The 21,271-nt window shown below is 29.9% G+C and overlaps 2 protein-coding genes across 3 annotated transcripts in view; one reads left to right on the top strand and one right to left on the bottom strand.

The window, feature by feature from the left end:
- The window catches only part of LOC110022788 (basic leucine zipper 6-like), a 3,404-nt gene extending 2,872 nt beyond the window's left edge, over nt 1-532 (top strand). Inside the window, exon 4 of the mRNA XM_020721895.1 lies at nt 187-532. Within this exon, the coding sequence (XP_020577554.1) occupies nt 187-353 (167 nt within the window). The 3' untranslated portion in view covers nt 354-532. The remainder of the gene's footprint in view (nt 1-186) is intronic.
- A 2,710-nt stretch (nt 533-3,242) lies between these two features.
- LOC110022851 (calcyclin-binding protein-like) lies at nt 3,243-20,593 on the bottom strand. Of its 2 annotated transcripts, XM_020721973.1 has the most exons (6): nt 20,512-20,593; nt 20,327-20,423; nt 20,053-20,187; nt 4,497-4,736; nt 3,687-3,746; nt 3,243-3,602 (listed from the first exon to the last, which is right to left on the bottom strand). In XM_020721973.1, exons 1-6 carry the CDS (start codon nt 20,529-20,531, stop codon nt 3,495-3,497), a joined length of 660 nt encoding a protein of 219 aa, XP_020577632.1. In that variant the 5' UTR covers nt 20,532-20,593; the 3' UTR covers nt 3,243-3,494. The 2 variants fall into 2 exon arrangements, with proteins under 2 accessions (XP_020577632.1, XP_020577631.1); XM_020721972.1 differs by lacking the exon at nt 20,512-20,593 and having other exon boundaries at nt 20,327-20,504.
- Between the last annotated feature and the right edge of the window lie 678 nt (nt 20,594-21,271).

Here is a 21,271-nt window from a genome sequence, read left to right on the forward strand (position 1 = left end):
TATATATATATATATAATTAAAATTGACATTTAAGAAATTCTGAGCTCATTTTTCTCCCAAATATTATAAAATTTTATTTATTTTACCATATGAATGTGAGCAGCACCATTTCTCTTAAAAAATATGTAGTTTTTAATATTCTTCAAATAATTTAAATAAATAATGGGAAAAATATAAAAATGCAGCACAAACAGAAGCGCTGAAGAAAGAGGTAGAGCGGCTGCAGCAAATATACTATCAGCAGACGATGGCGGCCGTGGTGGAAGTGAGGTCAAATGGGCGCCCCGTTGACGGCGATAACATGCCTAATATTCCAGCTGACGTTGTCAATAATCCCAGCACTAAATTCTGATATTCTATTGGTCTTGTTTGGTGTTTCGTGTTATGTTCATAGAATGGGGTTTGATTTCTATTTATTTATTTATTTTTTAAACATTTCTAATTATTTTTCTTTGCTTTTGACTTATTTTTCCATTCGGAAAAGTATTGATTTTTGTTGAACTTAACCGGAAGATGGTGTTGGAGATGAATCTGCAGTGCCTTTTGCTTTGAGTTTAAATAATTATATAGTACATTTGATAAAACTATAGCAGCTGCATGTGGTCTTCAATTTTGTGAATATATCCAAATTGGGAAGTTACGTGGGTTGGGGTGCGGGGGCAAAGCCCCGCGGTTTGGTACAGGGGTAATGTTGTAATTACATATTGTGCCTAGGTTTACTCCTGGGGTTATAAATAGGCCTGTTAGTAACCCCAGGAGGTACTCTGAATTCTGTAAACTCTTTTCTGATTATTGAAAGGAACTCGCCGCTCTGCTCCCGAGGACGTAGGCATCTTTGCCGAACCTCGTTAAATCTCTGTGTTCTTCTGGATTTGTGTCGTTACTGTTTTCTTCGCCCTTATTTTCTCAACAACTTCTGACGAATAAAATATAAGAAACGTGAATTTACAAAGCTTTCTTAAATTTTGACACTGTCCGTGGAGAGAATGCTTGTCCGGTCATGCAACTAATATATAGATCCACCAGGTGTGGCTCCTTCTTGCACATGCATAATTCTATATAGGACATACATTCCACCCAAATTTCATTTGTTCCATCCAAATCATTCATATGAATCATATATATCTCATAAAAAATACTGTTATTTTAACTTCTAAAAACGAAATACACTTTTTAGTGCATGATTAAGGTGGCATTTGAAATACGATCCCATTTTTTGGATGAAGACAAACGGCAGTTTGAGGAAGAGAACTCTAGATATTAGGAGGGAGAGAGGGAGAGAGAGAGAGGGAGGGAGAAAAGAAAATAATATGAATTGGAAGAATTTTCCTTACTTTTTTATTGATTCTCATGTCTTTGAATGGAGGCTATTTATATATGTACAAAATTATTTATGCATTGTTAACAAACTAATTAACAATACTTATTAATATGATATAAGAACCGATCATCTCATAACGTCATATCGTGGTCCAATTGTACACAAAAAATGAGTCAACATGAATCTCGAGACAATCCGACGGCTCAAGAAAAAAACGATTAGGCAAAGTTGGATCTACTGAAAAGTGACCCGACATAAAAAAAAAAAAAAAAAAAAAAAAACAATTGACCGACACCAGCCACAAACCCTCTGAATTAACTCAATGATTACACGTCCAAAACCTTTGAAGGCTTAAGTCTACTTAGTTGACAAGAATTTACCCGATGGGAATTTAGGATTGACGAGCAGCCCAATGCATTCAACTGACCTGCACCAACCGACTAGACCAATCTCTTCAGTTGTCTTCAATAGTCCACCCAGACGCCATTACTAGAAGAATCGACCAATCGATGATCCCCATCCAAAAGACTGAACAACAACACCAATCATCTCACATCATTAGCCCGATCGATAAAAACGAAGAACATCAAAGCTCTGGGCCCATATGAGTATAATTCCGAAAATAACATATACAATCATCCCTTAAAGCAGGGTTAGAAATATAATTTTCCTTTTTAGCTTTCTCTCTCCTATAAATAGAAGTATTTTTATGTAGTAGGATTTTTGGCCTCTATCCCTTCTCCCATGTACCTTCATATTAAAAGGGACTTTTGACTCTTCTCACTATCCATATACCAAGAAATATTCGATTATTTAAAACGGCACAAGAGTGCGAGAATATCCATAAGATTAGGATTTTGTAATTAAAATTTAAGTTTGCAGATAAATTTCTTTAACTTATTAAAAGTAAAAAATAATTGATAATATGCATGTTGAAGTATTTTTAAAAGATAAAAGATCAAATTTTATTGACATCTTAAATTTTAAATACAAAATCTTAATTTTATAGGATTTGATATTATGGATGTTGAAGTCTTTCTGAAAGATAATTGATAAAATTTATATCATTTATTTGTCCCAATTTTACCTTAAACCCTAGTAAATTGAACCTAAATCAGTTTTCTGGCTTAGTGCTCAATAGTATTATTTGTTTCAATGCTTGATAAATCAAGCCGAGTAAATCCTTTATTCTCAACTTTACCTATACTTAGACTTATTTACATCCACTTCATAAAATCAGATAATAAATGCACGGCCATCAAAACGATTATTATTTACATGCACCCCATATGGTGGCAGACGATAAAACATTCAAAATAAATCACTTGATGAATGAACCAAACTGATGGGTTGAACCCTCTGATTTGATTCAAGCCATGGACTATCGAAGGAGAACAATTTGTGTACGTAAGACATACGCAACGCTACGTATGTCAGAGAGGTTATTCAGAGGGTATCAAGAGATTATATCCTTGTTATACCTCATATAACCTCCCTGTACCTTCTAGTAAGTTTCACGCTTCTATTTTCATATATTTATAGGTTACAGGTAGGTTACAGGAAAGTTACAAAAGATATAATACAAATAAACCCCGTAATACCCACTGAATAACATCCCTGACATACGCAACACTGCGTATACGCAAAGTTTTCTCCTATCAAAGGACCATACAGACTTTAACAGCTACAGAGCGTGCAATGGCAAGGATCTTATTCACTGCACGCGCCCCTTCTCTGCATCCGATTTCAGTTTTTATTAGAATGTATGTTTATTTATTTATTTGATTTAAAATCTCTATAATAGAACTTCATAATTGATTTCAACCACAATAATCCAGAGGATCACAAATTGAAATGTATGGCTCATAATTTGGTCTTACCTCGAATACAAAGCAATCGCACATCTATACTTCTTAGATATTAAGAATCAAAGCATTAATTAAATATTAATAAGAAAAAAAAAACATACAAACCAACGTCAAGATATTGATGCATGAAGTTTATTCATTTGCAAACTTGCCTGAGAGGTAACAAGTAGTAAATTGTTCTAGCTCTCGGCAACCAATACATAAATAAGTACACAAAATGAGGCACAGCTACTAAACAGAAAGCAAATTCACCATCAGATCATTTTTCTTTTCCTCTTTTTCATATCTTTATAATAAGCGGCATTCAAGGGCCATAACCTTTTAGGGGATCTGCAGTCTTTCCAGATCTTGCATCTGTCCAAGCCTTGGCTATTGTTCGCTTCATGTCGTCATCACCATCATCATACATATTCTTGAAATAAAAAATATAAATGAAAATCTCAGCGCGACAATGAAAATAGAACACAGAAATCACCGGAAGAAGTTAAAAACTCACCTTCATCAAGTCCATGATTCCAGCCATGGGATCCTTGCTCTTGTCCGCGCTTGGCTTGAACTACAACAAAGACAGTGAAAACAACGGTATAAATGGTCATTGATTGGAGTGAGTGAAATAATAAAAGAACTATATAAATCCAATTCCGGGTATAAACGAGTCGAGCCGAGCTAAAGCCACCCTCGGTTTGAGCTCGAGCTTAGGCTTACGTCTAAATGTTCGAGCCAACTTGTTTATTATTAAAGAGAAAAAATAATATTAATTTGAGGTGGTGTTGTAATAAAATGACAAATAGACAAAAAACTAAACGAAAAATAATATGAAATTACTTAATATTAAATATAAAATACAAATATTTTTAATATTTAAAAATAAGTTTTCAAATTAAATATATTGAGTGTATTTATATTAATATTCATTTAAACAAGCCGGCTCATGAGCGTCTTGAGTAAGGGATAGGTTTGAGCTTGGCTTATTAGCTCATCAAGCTCAATTCACGAGCAACTCTAGCCGAGTTCAAGCCGGCTCGTGGATAGACTCACATCACTAGCACAATAACGGCTAAACACTTGCCCTGAAGGCAATTTCACAGCTAGACAGACCGGAAACAGAATTAGCAAATGTTACAATTTTAAAAAAATAAAAAAGTTTATCTGAATACTGAAAAATATTCAAGTCTAGCTTTTTGAAATGAAATTCACATATCACAGCTTATGAATCCGGATAACTGTATAACAGCTTTTCACCTTGAAAGAAAAAAATAGACAAATAAATAAAAAGCAGAATCCAAATAACAGTATAACAGCTTACCTTATCTTCCTTGAAATGGAGGTCCAACCAATTTCCTTTTGAAGCTTTGAGAAGCGAGATGATAACTTTTGTTGGTTTGACCAACACCTTAGATTTCTCAGGCACAATCTCCTTATTCAGCTTCGGAATAGCAATGCGGTAATTCTTTCCTTGGACATCATGAAATTTTACATCCAACGCCATTTCTCGAAAGTTACTTTCAACCTTTTCTTCACTGACACCCTCGAGGAACACATATATCTTAAAAGCAAACAATTCATCATGAGAGAGAATAGATATATAAATGTATATAAAGACTCAAATTTAAATTTCATAATGGGCGTATTTAACAATGGTTGCTGTAAATAGTTGGAAATAAGGAAAGAAGAACCTCAAGAATCAGAAATAGGAAAATCAAAATTACTACTGTTGTAATAATTTTAATGGGTAAATTAACTTATTATAGACTTTTTCTCTCATCATGCTTTCAATAATTAAAATAAGATGATAAAACTATACTTTAAGATGAGAAGTTTGTCAATTAGTATAAATTACACCAAATGACACCAATGAGCACTAAGTGGTTAAAGGGCTTCAGTCACATGCTACCAAAATTAACTATATAGACATCCAATCTCACTCCAAGGAAACTAAATGACACCAATGAGCACTACGTGGTTAAAGGGCTTCAGTCACATGCTACCAAAATTAACTATATAGACATTCAATCTCACTCCAAGAAAACTAACTCTACATTCTTCCAACCCATCATTTTTTAATTTTCTGAAAAAGAAATATTTCTCTGGTCCTCAACTCCTGGCTCCAATTCACCGATCAACACCAATGGTCCAGCTTCACAGTGCTATAAGGAGCAATTTTGAAAGAAAGTAATGATCAATAAATCTGTTAGAGATAATTACTTTCCTTGATCACGACATTTTAATAGACTTTTTTTTGTAAATTATACATGATCAATTAGCTTCCAAATTCTGCTTCTTTGCTTACAAAAATGAAGAAATATTGATATGCGGGTATCTTGTTGAACCATGTGATTTTGGAGAAATATGTTGTTCTTTGCTTGCAAAAATAGGCCCACATAATGATTGCTTAATTCAATCTTTCATCATGACATTTACGCAGTCCAATGTCATTGTAGCCACTAATGGATTCACGACCTGTAAATTGCTTAATTCATTCCTTCTCTCAACAGGAGGAGGGAATGAATCAACAAAACAAGTCAACAAGAACAACCAGAGTCAAAAAAACACCAATAGTCGACCATTTCAAAATTTCACAACCACCACCTTTATGTAATTATGTCAAAAAGATTAAATCCTATGCAACCATTTACTTCGTTTATATGTCTACTAAACACTCTAAACTATTAACATTCTCCAAAGGTTTCAATGTTATAGAAATCCACCAATATAACAATAGTTAAAGAGAATATACTTCGACCTAACATAAAAAACAAGATACTTTACAGCAAAAATCATAGTTGAGCGGCCACAGATAAATTACAATTTGACTGTCCCAATGCTATTTCACTTCCTAATTCCTCTCAGAAATTGTCCATTCAATTCATCTATTCACTTCAACAACAACAACAAAAAACCATGCTCACAACTCTAATTACACATCCTATATTTAACTTCTAAAAGACCATGCCATACATAACAATGTCGACCATTGACACAAAGTATTATGCACAACAATCATCATCCACTCGTCACGAGTGATTGATCTTTTGAATACTTGAAATAACTTGCTAAGAAACTACTGACAGTTTCACCGTATAACATTCTGAATTTATTCAAGAATCTATTTACTGTTGCAAAGTACAAAAATCTACTTTATAGCTCCCCAGATCTTTCACTGGAAGAACCTTGGATAATTCTTTTTTAAATTTATAAATTTACTCTCCGCATGTATATAACATAGAAACTATCAAACCTCTTAGAATAAAAGTAATAATTCATATCAGAATCAGATCTTGTTAAGCCGCTGTTAAACAAGAAGCATAAAACATATCATACTCTTGTTTAGGGTTTGTTTCAAACCCATTTATGCTTAGCTTGCACAAAGCTATTTCTTGCTAGAAATTTGGAAGCCTTCAAGTTTGCACCATATAAATATCTTCTTTCAAACAACTATAAAGAGAAAAAAAAACAAAAGACCTCACAATTATTTTTTGAAATGTCGGGCCCCAGATGAAATACTACAGATTTTTTTGTTAATAAGCTTAATCATGGTTAAAAAAAAAAGGTTCTATAAGCATTATCTGTATTTTCAATACCAGTAACTCTTCACAATCACTTTTAACTCATACCTTATTCCTTCTCAACAAGATAACACGTAACTCAAGAGAAATCAATCATATTAGCTTCTTTAAGAAGTAAATCTCATCAATCATGGTTAATTGTTTAATTTCAAATTAACAAAATCATCAATCGATGGAGCAAAACAACATCGTTGTTAGTTTATTAATCAATAATGAGTACTTTAAGAAACTCTATGGAAACTTCAAATATCAGAAATTGGCGAGCAAGCTTTGGTTGTTCTTGCATATGTCAAAATATGACTACCCTTCCCCAATACTTCAAAGATGTTTTCAATTCAATTGTTCATGCTTTTCAATTCGCTCTCTTAACACTATTAGATTCTTTAAATTTCAATTCCTACTATCATATTTTGTCATTCCAAAAAATGATAACTAAATTTACACATCCAAAGGATAAATGTTTCCGAGAATTAGCGGTTAATGTCTTGCATCAGAATCCAAGTATAGATATGACATGCTATCAGAAACTTAACTTGCATCAGAATCCAAGTCTAGATATGACATGCTATCATAAACACTAAGGTGTGACCGATTTAAGTTAACTACCCAACTTCTAATAACATTTCATTAATGGGAACAGATGTACCTTTAGTTCATCAGGTAAGTTATCATATTTACTGAGCCTGCCCAAAATGTTTGTGGAGATACGTTCAATTAGGAGTTAATTCATGCCCCATACAAAAACTGTTTTAATGCTCTTGGGATGATTCTATCCATTCATATCCCATTTTCTGCACAGAAATCCTTTTTTTTTCCATGTCAAACAACACCATTGTTAGATCTCAAGCACTTCAACTTAAAATCACATTCATTATATCTATTTGATTTTTCTGTAATGAACACATTGTAGAACGAGACATTGTAGAGCAAAAAACCAAAGAGTTTAAATGAGAAGAGATCCCATAAATCTGAATGCACAAGCTCTAATACTTTTTTCTGTCGAGAATCCTAGTTAAAACCGAATGTGCAAGCTCTATCTTCTTTTTCTCTTTTGTTGTTGTGTGTGTGCCTGTTGGGGTGTGGGGGGGTTTGGGGAGGTCCAGAAACACGTTTCATTGAAGCTGACATACAAAAAATTTAGGAAAGACAACTTCTCTTTTAATGTTAAAACTTTCATTCTTTCCTTACTCGCTTTTCACCTACAAAGCAAGACTTTCAAACTATTTCCACAACATCCTACTCATTGTTGGTCATATATAAAGTGGCAGATTTACTTCTTAATCTTATCATAAGAACAATTTGAGGAATCTTCAATGGCTATTCAAGATACTTTGTTTGACGCTTTTCATCATCAAATTGTTCTATAGATATCAAATTCCTCGATTTAGAACATTCTTAACATTCTGAAAATTTTAAATTGTTCAAAAGAAGCTCTTTCACATGATATTCAAAAATTCATCACAAGGAATGTAAACCTTGCCAAAATTCTGAAGTCAATTCTTCATAACTTTTTTTTTGAAAGGCTACAGAATCCAGAACTCATAATTTAACAGCACTAACAAAGACAATCATTTAAGGCATCTTCAATCTCATTACTATTCACAACATTAGTATAGTCTCTACACTGATTTCTTTGCTATTTATAGTCCCGTTACAAACGCCTCTAATTATTACAATTCTAACAAATTACAAACGTATTCTGGAAAAACAGGTACTCTAAACGCCTCTAATTATTACAATTCTAACAAATTACAAAACAGAATTTCAGAATAATTCTTTTTTCTTGGATTTAAATTAAGGCCAATTTTACAATGACGAATTTTGAAGTTTTCCCAGGTTCTTTCCTATGAATGTCATCACCTGTGATAAGATCAAAGATTTCATCAAACAGCCCCTATCTAAATAACAAGGATATTACATTGCAGGTTGAAACAATATGCCATCCTAAGAAACAAGAACAAGAATATCCCAGTTCTATTTAGCTTTCTGGATAATAATAATAATAATAATAATAATAATAATAATAATAATAATAATATCATTATTAAAATCAATAAAGTAAATGGTCCAATTAATTTGCACAGTAAGAATAACATGAAACTGCTTTTATAACTGCCATTATGCAATTTTTAAGCAGTTTTTAATCAACATCTGTGATGGGCAACAAAAAACGTCAAAGAATAAAATCATTTGGGGTCCCAAAACATTCGATCCTTGAGAATATACATACACCATCAGTACCATTATGCAATTTTTGAGCAGTTTTTAATCAACATCTGTAATGGGCTACAAAAAACGTCAAAGAATAAAATCATTTGGGGTCCCAAAACATTCGATCCTTGAGAATATACATACACCATCAGTACCATTATGCAATTTTTGAGCAGTTTTTAATCAACATCTGTAATGGGCTACAAAAAACGTCAAAGAATAAAATCATTTGGGGTCCCAAAACATTCCATCTTTGAGAATTTACATACACGGTCTAATTTGAGATTGATCAAAACTTAATGATAAGTGAGATCAAATTAATAGCCAAAGGCATGTTAATTACACATTAATTTCCATATGATAATTGTTCAATCAATTCTATGTTAACTACACACCTCTGCTTTAATATTTCATTCAATGAGTTTTTTCTTTACTTTTTTTTTTAACTAATTTATAGAATATTGCATATATATCAATATGAACTTTATACTATTTCATCTATTAAATGCAAAAATATATATAGAGAAACGAGAACTTGCTCAATTTTCTGTTAAATGCAAATCTTAGGACCCGTTTGACATCACTTTTGTTTTCTCTTTTCATTTCGATTTTACTTCTGATTTTAAAAAAATATTTGGTTAGTATACTTTTTATTTGACTTTATTTTTTACTTTTAAAAATAAATCAAATTATTTTTAAAGATGCTCAAAACACTATGTAATGTTTTTAAAAACAAATACCACGACCAAACATGCTTTAATTCAAATCAAAACAAAAACAAAACAAATTCAAAAAAAAAACGAAAAAAGTGATCCCAAACGGGTCCTAAGTTATTCAATTTTTGTAAAACATGCATAATAATATACAAACAATTATTAAGATCACTTTAGATGAAACTGATGATTTACAGAAAAAACTTGACCATTATCAAAAAATGTAAAAATTTTAATCCGTGCTTGATGGGTTTAAACATGATTAGATTCACGCTAAATCATTTTAAAGAAATAATTGAAGTATAACATAGTATAATTTTATGTACAAGAACTTAAACAAAATTGCACGCTCACGCATACAAGTCACTCATCTGTGTTTCACATTTGAGCCTGCAAACCTCGGTTAGAAACTAAAACTAATATTTTCAAATGTATCGTCTGGAGTAAGTGAAGTACAAGATCATATTGCCATTATAGTTCTCCTTAAAATAGCAAATGATCAACTTGCTTGATATATTTGATCAAAATGATGGTTAAGACATAATGAGAAGGGTTTTTTGCTGTTATTGAATTAGGTTCATAAAGCTTAACCTTAATTATAAAACTACATTTGAAAACATTGAACCATCTAGTCATTAATTAAGAGTGCTAATAAATAAATTAACAAATACGCTAATAACTACATTAACAAAATGTATATACTTAACTGCTAGTTGATTTGCTGAAGTTTGCAATCAAATTTAGTCATTTTGTGATTATATAAATCATTTAATTCAAAACTAGAGATTATATAGATAAAGCAAACCAAGTTTTCCACTTGATTATAATTAATTTTTATATTATTATACATATAATTAAAATTAAGTAATTAATCACACAAATATTAATGTTTTGATAATTTATAAATAAATAAATTAATTTATTTGTGAGTCACAATTTTTAGCAATTGTAATATTTTATTATTATTATTATTATTATTAACATATTTTGATAATTTTATTATTATAACTAACAATTTGATAATTCTATAATTAAGAGTCACAATTTGATAATTTTACTATTATGAGCTAAATTTTAAAATAAAATAAAATAAAATAGCAAATGATCAAATTGATTAAACTGATATTAAGACATAACGAGAAGAGTATTTAACTGTTATTGAATTAGGTTCATAAAGCTTCTAGTACATTGATGGGCTTGAAATTGCTAACTTTGAATATGAAACTGAATGAAACTATATCTGAAAACATCCAACCATCTAGTCATTAATTAAGAGTATGCTAATAACTGCATTAACAAATAAGTTAATAACTACATTAACAAAATGTATATACTAAACTGCCAGTTGATTTGCTGAAGTTGGCAATCAAATTTAGTCATTTTCTGCGATTTTATAAGTCATTTAATTGAAAACTAGAGATTATGTAATTAAAGCGAACCTACTTTTATGCTTGAATATATTGAGGTTTTATGTGATTATACATATAATTAAAATTAATTAATTAAGCAAAAAAATATTAATGCCTTGATGATTTATAAATTAAGGCATTAATTTATTTGTGAGACAATTTTTAGCAATTTTAAAATTTTATTATTATTATTATTAACATATTTTGATAATTTTATTATTATAACTAACAATTTGATAATTCTATAATTAAGAGTCACAATTTGATAATTTTACTATTATGAGCTAAATTTTAAAATAAAATAAAATAAAATAGCAAATGATCAAATTGATTAAACTGATATTAAGACATAACGAGAAGAGTATTTAACTGTTATTGAATTAGGTTCATAAAGCTTCTAGTACATTGATGGGCTTGAAATTGCTAACTTTGAATATGAAACTGAATGAAACTATATCTGAAAACATCCAACCATCTAGTCATTAATTAAGAGTATGCTAATAACTGCATTAACAAATAAGTTAATAACTACATTAACAAAATGTATATACTAAACTGCCAGTTGATTTGCTGAAGTTGGCAATCAAATTTAGTCATTTTCTGCGATTTTATAAGTCATTTAATTGAAAACTAGAGATTATGTAATTAAAGCGAACCTACTTTTATGCTTGAATATATTGAGGTTTTATGTGATTATACATATAATTAAAATTAATTAATTAAGCAAAAAAATATTAATGCCTTGATGATTTATAAATTAAGGCATTAATTTATTTGTGAGACAATTTTTAGCAATTTTAAAATTTTATTATTATTATTATTAACATATTTTGATAATTTTATTACTATATGGCACCATTTGATAATTTTATTATTATAAGCTAAATTTTAAAATAAAATATTTTTTGTGTTTAATTTTTCTAATTACTTGGGCTCAGTTTGGAAGAGCTTTTATACCACTTTCCGTTGCACACAGTCAAAATTTGTTTGGCTGCAATATTATAAACAATTCTAAAAACCTGTCTTCTTTCAAAAGCTGCAGTTGTTTCCAAATAACTTTGGAACAAAACTTACCGATAAACAACTTTCCAACAAAATTTTATAAAAACAAAAGCTTCACCAAATGGTGCCTTAATTTGAATTTCGATTACAAGATTTGTACACTTTTTATTCTTCTTAATTTTTTACGAACTTCTGTTTGACATCATTTAAAATCAAAATTTATTATGACGATATCATATCAAATTATTTTTTCTATATTAACTTGAAAAGTAATTTTATTGATGATGTAATACAAAACCGTAATTTCTAAAATCTAAAATCTAATATTATAAAAAACAGTAATTCCCAAAATCTAATGTTAAAAAAATCATTAGTTTCTAAACTCTACTATTAAAAAAAAATCAGTAATTTCTAGTGATTAAATTATATATCTTTAAAAAGGTGCCTTGATTTCAACTTCAAGAATTGTACATTTCAAATTATTATTTTATTTTTTTTAAAAACTTCTGCTTGTTTATATTAAAAATCTAAATTAATTATAATAATATCTTATCTGATTATCCTTTCTATATTAATTTGAAAAATAATTTTATCAATAATGTAATACAAAACAGTAATTTTTAAGATTTAAAAACTAATATTAAAAAATCAGTAATTTCTAAATTTTAATATATAAAAAATCAGTGATTACTAAAATCTACTATATAAAAAAATAGTGATTCCTAGTGATTAAATTATAAATAATTAAAAGTTAAGCTATACTAATAGAGCTGAAAAATTATCTTGAAACATTTATATAAACCATGACATAAATCCTTTTGACACTGCCATTGCCGGGTACCAAGCCGCGGATGTGAAAAGTGGAGGGTTGCTTAGATAGTCGACAGCTAGCATAAAATTTGCCGAAAAATCATGACATGAATCTTTTTTTTTCATTGTGTAAAAGATAGGGGGTCCCCTGGAAACAACGCGCTGTATGACGTGTATATAGTGAAAAAGTGTGCAAGGGTCACTACACCGGCGCCCAGGTGTAAGTGTCAAATAAGCAAGGGTCTTCACATTACAAATGAATGCATATAAATAAGTTAGTCCATGAAACCAATATTATGATAAAATCTTCAAATATATGTACCGTTACTAGTAAATTAATGTAATTAATTGATATTATGATTCATAGAAAAATTAATATCTTATGTATTCAAGAAAGAAAATAGGTTCGAGAAAAGGCTAAAAAGACTGATAAGTCTTGGTATTCAGATAAGAGTCGCACTGAAAATGGTGTAAGTGTACTTATAGATAAGAGTTTGAAAAATAAAATTGTGAAAATTAATAGATTGGAGATAGAATTAAAGCCCTTAAGATTATTGTTGATACTAAAATTTTTAATATTATAAGTGTTTCTATTCCTCAATTAGATTTAGATTTAGGTTATAAAGATAAATTCTAAAATGATTTAGAAGACTTAATACAAATGATACCACTTGAAGAAAGAATTTTTATTGAAGAAGATTTAAATGAATATGTCGTGTAGAATGATAGAAAATTTTAAAAATATTCACGGTGGATGATTTGTTATTGCTAATACTTAATTTTGGAGTGATTAATGAAGAAGATAGAGTCATATTAGATTTTGCTTTAGTGTATGATTTGTTATTGCTAATACTTAATTCAAGAAAAGAGACGAATATTATTACTTTTAAGAATGAATCTAATAAAACACAAAGTAGTTATTTTCTTATGAGAAGAAGAGTACTTCGAGAATATAAAGATTATATGTCATTCCAAATGAGGATTTAAGTACAATATCGATTATTAGTTCTAAATTTTAAGATGAAGAGTTCTGAAATAAACAATACTAGGAATTATTATCGTAGAATTAGATGAGATACCTAAAAGACACAAATACAAATATTTTTATGAATAAAATTTCAAATTTGAGATATTCATGAAGAAGCAAAATCTATATAAGATAAAATAACAAACACTATCAAACAAGTGGCAAAATATGTACTTGGAGAATAAAAAAAAAATTCTATACATAAAAATAATTAGTGGTGGAATAATAAAATGCAAGAAAAGATAAAATATAAGAAATTATATTATAAATATTGGCTTAAATGTCAAAGTTTAGAAAACTAGAAAAATATCAAAAGACTAGTGTGGAGTCCAAGAGAACAATCCGTGATGCTAAAAATTCTATTTTTAGTAATCTTTATAATAGATTAGATGCTAAGTGAGTGAAAATCTATATCTATAAACTAGTCAAACAAAGAGAAAAGAAAAGTAAAAATTTAAATCAAGTAAAATGTATTAAAGATGAAAGTCAAAAAAAAAAAATTCTTAAAAAAAGATATTCAACATAGGTGGGCTGAGTTATTTTGATAAACTTTTTAATGAAGCTTATCAAAATACGATAGAAAATACGATCGACCTTAGTGATTTTAATATCGTTAATAATAATAAAATGTTTCATTTCTACCGTCACATTAGTAAAAAAAAATTGATGAGGTTTTAAAGAAAACCAAGGGTAGAAAGTCTGTAGGATCTGATGAAATCCCAATTGTAGTGTAGAAATATATAGAAGATTTGGGAATTTCTTGGCTTACATAACTCTTTAATATTATTTTAAAAACTAAAAATATGTCTGAGGAGTGAAAAAAGAGTAGTTTGGTCCCTATTTTTAAGAATAAAGAGGGAGCACAACAATGTGCAAATTATAGAGGAATTAAGTTGATGTATCATATTTTAAAATTATGGGAGAGGGTAATCGAACATAGATTAAGACATTACAATGATTTCTCATAATCATTTTAATTTATGTCGGCCACGACTAGTATAGACGCTATAAATTTATTGAGAGGTTTGATGGAGAAGTTCACAGCTAATAAGGAGGATCTTCATATGATTTTTATAGATTTAGAAAATGCCTATGATAGGATTCCAAGAGATATCCTTTGAAGAGTTTTTGAGAAGCAAGATGTTGACATGATTTATATTCAAGTTATTAAAGATATGTATGTCAGAGTTGTTATTTGTGTTCGAACAGGAAGATTAACCAAATATTTTCCTATTTCTGTTGTATTACATTAGGGATCGACATTAAGCCCAAACGTTTTTGCTTTAGTTATGGATGGCTTTACTGGACATTTATAGGAGAATGTACCATGGTGTATGTTTTTTGCTGATAATATCCTTCTCGTGGATAAGACGAGAGCTAAAGCTTAGGAAAAACTTAAATTATGGAGGTCAACATTGAAATCTAAAGGCCTTCGTTTAGTACTAGCCCTAAACCCTAAACCTGAAACTTTTGAAAATCATGTATTGATAGACGAATGGAACCATCAATTCTCTGTCCCATCAATTACAAACGTATTCTGGAAAAACAGAATGTAATTTTAGTAGTAGTAGATATAGTGACAGAAATATAACTATGGGTGATCAAACTGTGAGTGCTTTAGATATCTCGGGTGTATTGTTCAAAGTGATGATGATATAGATAAGGATGTTATTAGTAGAATTCAATTTGGTTGGTTGAAGTGGGGGAATGTTTCGGGTCTATTGTGTGATAGAAAAGTATCGCTTAGGCTGAAAGGGAAATTTTATAAGATGGTGGTGAGACCTACAATGCTATATGGCGTTGAATTTTGGCCTTTAAAAGAGAAGCATACAACTAAGTTTAAGTGTCGAGAATGATTAGGTGGATGAGTGGCTTTACACTTGGAGACAAAATGCGAAATGAATATATCCGTGATATGGTTGGTGTAGTTCCAATGATAAACAAAATTTGAGAGAGTCGCCTTAGATTATTTGGTCACATTAAACGTCGACCGTCTGATGATTTGATTAGGAGAATAAATGTTTTAGATTCGACTTATGTTAAGAAAGACATAAAGAAAGACATTTTAGATTCGACTTGTTAAGAAAGGCAGATGTAGACCTAGGAAGACTTGGGCTTATTGTATTATTAGAATTAAATGAAAATATAACACTAAATAAGATGCAATGAAGAAAAATGATTCATGCAGCTATTATTATTGTTGTTGTTGTTTTTGTTGTTGTTGTTGAAGGTTTTGTTGTTGTTGTTGTTGTTATTTTTATATAAATCATTTGTAAGAAATCTAACTTGTAATATAATATCATTAAAGATGAAATGAAATTTATAACACATGATAAGACCTTACATCTTGTTAAATAGTCTAACGAAACAAAAGCCGTAGCATATAAATGCGTCAATAAGACAAAAAACTTGATTATGTAATATAAAAATATATAAAACAAAACTTATTGTTATCATTATACCAATATCTAAGAAAAATTCATTTAAAATTATAATGATACTTATTACACATTTTAATTTCTACTTGTAGCAAATGGATATGAAAATTAGATTTGCTAATGGAGATTTAGAGAAAAATATTTACTGAAATAAACAAAAATGATTTTCATTTAGAGATAGTGAATATCTGACGTTAAAGCTTAAGAAGTCTAAATATGAATTGAATAAACTTTTTGTAAATGTTAGTTAAAATTTTATGATAAGAACTCTTAATTTAATTTTAGACGATGTCAAACATCAATATATATACCAAAAATTTGGCGGGATAAATTTATCTTCTACTTATACACATAAATATTTTACTTGCAATTATAATAAAAATTTATTACAAGAAATGAAATAATTTCTCTCTAAAAACTTTGATATAAACTTTATGAGTAATGTCTCTTATGGTGTTGTTATTAAGTACAAAAAGATGGATTTCAAAGCATTATGCTTATCTCTAGAGACGTAATCAACAAAATTTCAAGTATTCATCAAATGCAGCTCCTATTATAAAACATGATAAACTCAATTTAAGTAATCAAAATTGTCTTTGAAAGAAAAAAAAATGCATATACATCAACTGTAAATAGTTTAATATATCCTCATGTTTGTACAAATACCTAATATAATATTTTAAGTTAAAATATTAGGAAGACATGAAAATAAGTCAGACATATACTACTAACATACTGCAAAGAATATGAGGAGGTATATTCAAAATACCAAAATTTACATGATTCTATAATGCCAGTTTGACAATTTAGAGTGACTTGACTGCTCTGGTTCTTATTTTTTTAGCTGTGTTAATGCTTAAAAATCAACATCTAGATACAATTTTATGTTTGTTGGTAAAATTGTGCCTTGGAGAAATGTTAAGCAGAATTTGACAGCTACTTTAACAATAGAGGCCAAGTTTGTGCCCTATCTTGAGACTACATCGCATGGTATATGCCTTAAAATTTTATCATTGAGCTTTTAAACTAGTTGATTATATATCTAGATCATTGAAGTTACTGTGAAAATTCAGTTACGATCTTTTTTAACTAAAAATAATAAAAATGATAATCAAAGCAAACATATAGGGCTATAAACAAACCAATGCACTTGATGAATAACTCGAACTAGGCTCGAATAAGCCTCAATTATGTTCGCTCAAATTAAAAGCTCGGAACTTAAATGAACTAAACATGAACATATTTGAACTTATTCAACAAACTTGATAAATACTCAATTTAAGCTCGATTATACTCATTTTATACATGATATATTATTTAAATAAAATTAAATTAATTATAGATTTAATAATAATATATTGTTATATCAATAATATTTTTATATTAATTATTAATTATATATTTAATTTATTAAATTTTAGGAGTTATATGTGAAAACATATTAGACTTATGTGGTATGTATGAAATACCCTTTAAAATTATCTTTAGGCTCCCACAAACCTCACTATCCCTCTAATCTATCAAAGATTCGTGTCTCCCAATTTTGCTCGAAACATACCAAACCCTGAATTGTTAGGGTGTGCAAGCATCGAAGGAAACGATGAGATCGCAGTGTGCATGAATATATGAAACTCTAGTCTCTCATCTCTTTTTTACACTCTGCTCATAAATTCTATCCGATTTAAAAGTGACATTGAGAAAATGCAGTGCAATCATTATAAGTTATAAATGATTAAAAATAAAGATAGTACAACAACTCAATATGAAAGACATATATAAAATTGTCCAAAAAAACTAAGAAAATGACAAGTGCATATCGCTATTGCAAAACCAAAACCTACATCTGCATGTGGGAGTCGCATGCAAACTTGGAAATACGAGTATGATCATGCTAAAATAAGAGAGATTACATCCCATATGATCATGAATCATGAGTTACCTTTCATTTTTACAAAGTTTACTATCGATAAATTAGTAGGTGTGATCAGATTTGTAAAATTATTTATTGAATTTTTATATAAAAATCTAGATACTTGTTTTAAGTTTTAGCTTGTTTAAATACTCGTTCATTTGTCATAAATAAATCAAATACAAATCAAGTTCAAACATTGAAAAATTTAAACAACTCAAGCTTGAACAATATATGAAAGCTCTACACAAGCTCAAGCCGAGCATAAACAACTTATAATTATAACAAACTAAGTCTGATATATGATATACTCGGCTCAGCTCTACAAACATATTAAAATTACATATTTAATATTTATTACAATAAAACATGCTAAGGAAAATAAAATGATTATTGAGCAGAAAATCGCTGACTTTATAATAGCTAATCTCATGATTAAAATCATCCTATCACAAAAATTTTAAAATCATGTAGACCATATAAGTCTTTATTTTGATTGATTCAATTAGAGATGAATATTTTTATTGAAATTTTATATACTTGTGATGTTTTTTACATTGGTTATTTATTAATACGTGTTTATTGAAATGATACACATCATTAAGTTAAATTTAAAATTAACAATGGACATTCTTCATTAAAAAATATAAATTTGTGAATAAAAAGATCATCACTGTAATACATGAAATATAATACTCGTTTCAAGATGAACTCACTATAATTCATGAATTTGTTTCTAAGGAATAATGATATATTTGAACATGCAATAAAATATTAGTTTACCCAACAATAATAATATTATTATTTTTATTAATTAAGCGGTATTAAATGGTCCAAATAATCCTCATATTGCGAATAATGTGAAAAGTAAATTTTGTAACTGCCATTATGCAGTTTTAAACAGTTTTTATAACCAACTGTTGTGATCGGCAACAAAAATCATGAAAGAAATAAAGCAATCGGGGTACCTAAACCTGCAATCTTTAAGAATATACAAACAACATATAATTTGAGATTGATCTAAAAGCACTCTAAGGGAGTGTTTGGTAGCACCTTTGAATATGAATTATCACTGGATTTATGAAATCTAGTGAAACTCAAAAATGCTAGGGTTCCACGGAATTACAAATTTTTTTGATTTAAGGGCCTAAATTTGCTATTGATTCGGCTTAAATCCAGATTTACTAAATCCACAAAGAACGTAGATTTAATGAATTTATGATTTTCGGATTTACTAAATCCAACTAACACTAAATCCTACTTATAGCTAAACACCTCTTAAATGAATGATAAGAGAGATCAATCAAATAGATTATTTATACATTAATTTATGAATGATAATTGTTCAATCGATTCCATGTTTGAAATATATTTTTAAATCAAATTGAGTTTGTTACATTTTTATGTTAATAAGAAAAAGGTGCCACGAGAAATGTAAAAGAATCAACAAAAGAGGTGATGAATGGAATAATCACAAATGCTAGGAGAGATCCTTAAATTTACATAACAAAGAAATCTCATATTTTTAATCAAAAAATTAAATTATATCTCGCGTAGATGACTTTCCATCAATTAGGGAAACTACAAGGGCATTTCTCTGTTACCAAATGTTCCATAGATTTCGACAATCAGTGCGCACACATGTATCAGACATATTTCTACCTAGTCGGTATTAATTATCTCATGCAGCATATATACAAATTTCCGTGAACCAAAAAGATTCAGAACTAAGGACAAGAAACCCAAATAAGGCAGAATAGTGATGACAAAGTCTAACCTTAATCCTCTCGTTATCTTGATCCCAACTGAAAGACCCAAGCGTCACATAATTTAAAGCAGCTGCAGTCGCTGAAACCTTTGACTGATCAGTGGATACCACTGGCTTCGCTGCCGCACCGCTTATCGCCGCTAACTGCAAAACCACAGAGAAAGAGACCGCCAAATCAGAAGAAGATTAAAAAATACACAAACCAAATAGCGCCAAAATGAACAGGTTTGGCTTCAATAACCAAAGAAAAACAGGAAGAAAAAGCTAGAAGATATCATAATACCTTGGAGTCGAGGCTTTGGATCTCCGAGGACAGAAGTGAGAGAACACGGGGACGCTTGGCAAGGCTCTCAAGGTGTCTCAACTCCTCCAGGTCTAGCCTCAGCTGCTGCTCCGCCATTACGCTTTCTCGCTTTTCGTCCACCTTCGGTTTTTAAGGGGAGAATATGAAATGGTTCCAGGTCTAGCCTCAGCTGCTGCTCCGCCATTACGTTTTCTCGCTTTTCGTCCACCTTCTTCGGTTTTTAAGGGGAGAATATGAAATGGCTGCTGGTCCCTTCTCAAATTTCAAGTGTTTATTCTATTTCTAGGGTTTTATGGGAGGGAAGCTGAGAATGTTCTAGAACTGTGAAGAGCTGAACCCCGACCAGCCGATCCGAGAGGGATAAAGAAGGTTCTAGTCTCGGGTTCGCATAAACATTAGACCTAGGCAAACATTTTGTGAAAGTTTTACACGTACGATTATAGAACAATATACTCAACATTTTGTTGGTCTAATGTTCTGAGTTGGAGGTAGTGGGGGTGAAGGGAAAAATATTACATCAGGACTCCTATTGTAGAGTTTTGTTCTGAGTCTACTGATATGCGGACACGTGGATGTGACAAAATAATTAAAAAATGCGTGCGTTTTCTTGTGATTTGTCCCGGTAACACATGATAATATTTCTTCTGTGTTATTCTGCGTTATTCAGGTGTTATTGTGGTGGCATTGATGTGTTATTGTGTTATTATAACACCAGAAATATTCTCAGAACACAATAACACATGAATACCATCATAATAACACTTGAATAATGCAGAATAACACGGGAAGAATATTCCCCTGCGCTAAAACTATTTTTTTTATTTTCTGTCACCTCCACGTGTCTGCATATCAGTGGACTCCAAGCAAATCTCTAAGTTAGGAGTCCTGATGTAATATTTTTTCGGGGTTAAGATAACAATTAGA

The sequence above is a fragment of the Phalaenopsis equestris genome, unplaced genomic scaffold (genome assembly GCF_001263595.1).
Source record: "Phalaenopsis equestris unplaced genomic scaffold, ASM126359v1 Scaffold000202, whole genome shotgun sequence".
NCBI lineage: Eukaryota > Viridiplantae > Streptophyta > Magnoliopsida > Asparagales > Orchidaceae > Phalaenopsis > Phalaenopsis equestris.